Source organism: Mus pahari, chromosome 18 (assembly GCF_900095145.1).
Source record: "Mus pahari chromosome 18, PAHARI_EIJ_v1.1, whole genome shotgun sequence".
Classification (NCBI taxonomy): domain Eukaryota; kingdom Metazoa; phylum Chordata; class Mammalia; order Rodentia; family Muridae; genus Mus; species Mus pahari.
The window spans coordinates 32,764,868-32,767,548 of NC_034607.1; the positions used below are offsets into that span (position 1 = coordinate 32,764,868).

At 55.0% G+C, this 2,681-nt stretch overlaps 1 protein-coding gene across 1 annotated transcript in view; it reads left to right on the forward strand.

Annotated features, from left to right (window-relative positions):
- Positions 1–2,681, forward strand: part of Washc1 (WASH complex subunit 1) — a 12,583-nt gene that overhangs the window by 6,876 nt on the left and 3,026 nt on the right. The window contains exons 3-6 of the mRNA XM_021218027.2: positions 1,435–1,546; positions 1,725–1,871; positions 2,033–2,169; positions 2,376–2,508. Of these exons, the coding sequence (XP_021073686.1) occupies positions 1,435–1,546; positions 1,725–1,871; positions 2,033–2,169; positions 2,376–2,508 (529 nt within the window). The remainder of the gene's footprint in view (positions 1–1,434; positions 1,547–1,724; positions 1,872–2,032; positions 2,170–2,375; positions 2,509–2,681) is intronic.

Consider the following 2,681-nt stretch of genomic DNA (forward strand, 5'->3'; position numbering starts at 1 on the left):
TGAATCTCATGGAGGCATTTCCCCAACTGAAGCTCCTTTCTCTGTGATAACTCCAGCTGTGTCAAGTTGACACAAAGCTATCCAGTACATACATACATATATATATATATATAGGAAGCAGCAGTAGGCGATGAAACCAGGGTCTCCAGAAAAGGATGAGTCAGTGAGAACAGAGGGGTGAGTTTGTCCACTCACCCTGCTGCAGAGGTCACAGCCTCGGGGACATTTTATACTTGGTTTTGTGGAGTGAGGATGAACTTAGCACCTACCTTCCCGCTTCTTCATGGCTCGCCTGCTTGGGAACCACTTTGAAGAACAGACGAGTGAGCGGAGAAGACACTGACCGCTCTGCCGGGACCCCGCAGATTCTGGGCGGTGCACGCGATGACGAACTGGTAGCTGGTCAGCACTAAGAAGCAGAGCCCTTCCTCCTGCCCTCAGCAGGACCTGGACGGAGAGGACTAGAACCTGGGGGATTCTCTAGATGCTTCCACGGGGGAGGGGGGCTTTTCCCTTTGCCCTTTCTCCATGCAGGGAACCCATGCCCTCAGAGTGTGACATGTCCCCCAGAGCTGTGGAGTTCTCAGTAGGAGTCGGAATTGACGTCCATGGGGAGCTAGGCAGGGTCCGTGACTACGTGGATCCTCTGACCAGCACAGGCCCAGCCGGTTCCTCCTCCTGCCCTCTTCCATCCTTCTTCCCGACTCTTCCTTTCTTTTCTCTTGCTTCGTTCCCTCTCTGTTGGTTGCTTCCTTACCCTCTCCCGTGTCTCTACTTCCTTCCTGCTTCTCTTACTCCCTAGGTGGTACCTGGTGAAGACAGGGTTCCAAGAGGAGTCAGCCTTAATAAGTCTTGTCTAAGTCATTAGCAGGTTCCAGAACTGTCAGAGAGCGGAGGACATTCACCAGCATCAGCATGCTCTAGGGGATTGCTAGAGTGCAGGGAGGCACCACTTACCTCCACGGAGAGAGCTGAGAACAGATGGGCAGAGGGTTCACGGGGAAGTGGTCCATCAGTCTCAGGGTAGACGCCTGGTCAGCGAGGCCCTGCAAAGGTTGGGTCTGCCAGGCTTCGTGGGGGATGCGGGTCCTGGTTAGAGATGCAGTACAGGGTACCTAGAAACTCTCCTGGCATCTCTTTATTCCCCTGAAGAGCCTTGGTAGAAATGTCATACTCAGAGCCAGAAGTGCCATTGGAGGACCTCTGACCTCTTGTCCTTCGTGGTGCTTACTTTTCCCGTTGCTACGATAAAATAACCCGTCAGAAGTGGGCAGACAGGTCACGCGAACAGCAGCACTAAGACCAGCCGGGTAGACAGGCTGTATTGCATTGAACACTTATGGCAGGGCTTGCAAAGCTCAGGCGTGATGTTGGCACAGGTGCACAGAGGCCACAGACCCTGAAGCCAACCTCAATACATTTCTCCTTTGGTAGGATCTCCCAGCGGGTAGAGCTGAGTCGGCGACAGCTGCAGGCCATTAGGGAGAGGGTCTCCTTGGCCCAGGCTAAGATAGAGAAGATCAAGGGCAGTAAAAAGGCCATCAAGGTAGGCTGTGACTTCTGTGCTCTGTGGCTGGTGCCTGCATTGATCTTCCTGTACTCCTGTGTTTCAACCACACCTCGCTTTCCTCCCATCCACGGTCACCCCATTTTTAATGTTTGTCTATATGATCTCTAAGGTGTCTTGAAAATTTTGGGCCCCAGAGTTGTTCCTGTACCCACAGGTCTTTTCTAGTGCCAAGTACCCAGCCCCAGAGCACCTGCAGGAATATGGCTCCATCTTTACCGGTGCCTTGGACCCGGGTCTGCAGAGAAGACCCCGTTACAGGATCCAGAGCAAGCACCGCCCACTGGATGAGCGGGCTCTGCAGGTCTGAAAGCTACCTTCATGGCCCTCCTCTGGATGCCGCGGGTGCTGGGAGGCAGGGAATGAAGGCTGACCATAGATTTCGTTCTCTATAAGGATATGGTCAGTATGGCGCTGGGTCACTGAGCATAATACTGAAACTCGTCCACTCTGATCCTGCCCCAGGAGAAGCTGAAATATTTTCCCGTGTGTGTGAACACCAAGTCGGAGCCTGAGGATGAAGCTGAGGAGGGACTTGGGGGTCTTCCCAGCAACATCAGCTCCATCAGCTCCCTGCTGCTCTTCAACACCACAGAGAATCTGTACGGCCAGGAGATGGCTAGCGTGAAGAGGGGAGGGAGGGAGGGAGGGAGGGAGGGAGGGAGGGAGGGAGTTCTCAGGACTTGCTTGGGCTGCTAAGAGTGGATATCCAAAGGATGAAATGCTTCCCCAGTGCAGTTGGAGGTGGTCAGGAGCCTCCCCGGTCCCGGGACAGGGGATAGCCTCCTGACCCTAGCCCATTCCACAGGTATAAGAAGTATGTTTTCCTGGACCCTCTGGCTGGTGCAGTGACAAAAACGCACACGATGCTGGGCACAGAGGAGGAGAAGTTGTTCGATGCCCCTCTGTCAATCAGCAAGAGAGAGCAGCTAGAGCGGCAGGTGGGTGTGGGGGTGCCAGACAGAACAGCTGGAGCGGCAGGTGGGTATGGGGGTGCCAGGCAGAATAGCTGGAGCGGCAGGTGGGTGTGGGTGTGCCAGGCAGAACAGCTGGAGCGGCAGGTGGGTGTGGGGGTGCCAGACAGAACAGCTGGAGCGGCAGGTGGGTGTGGGGG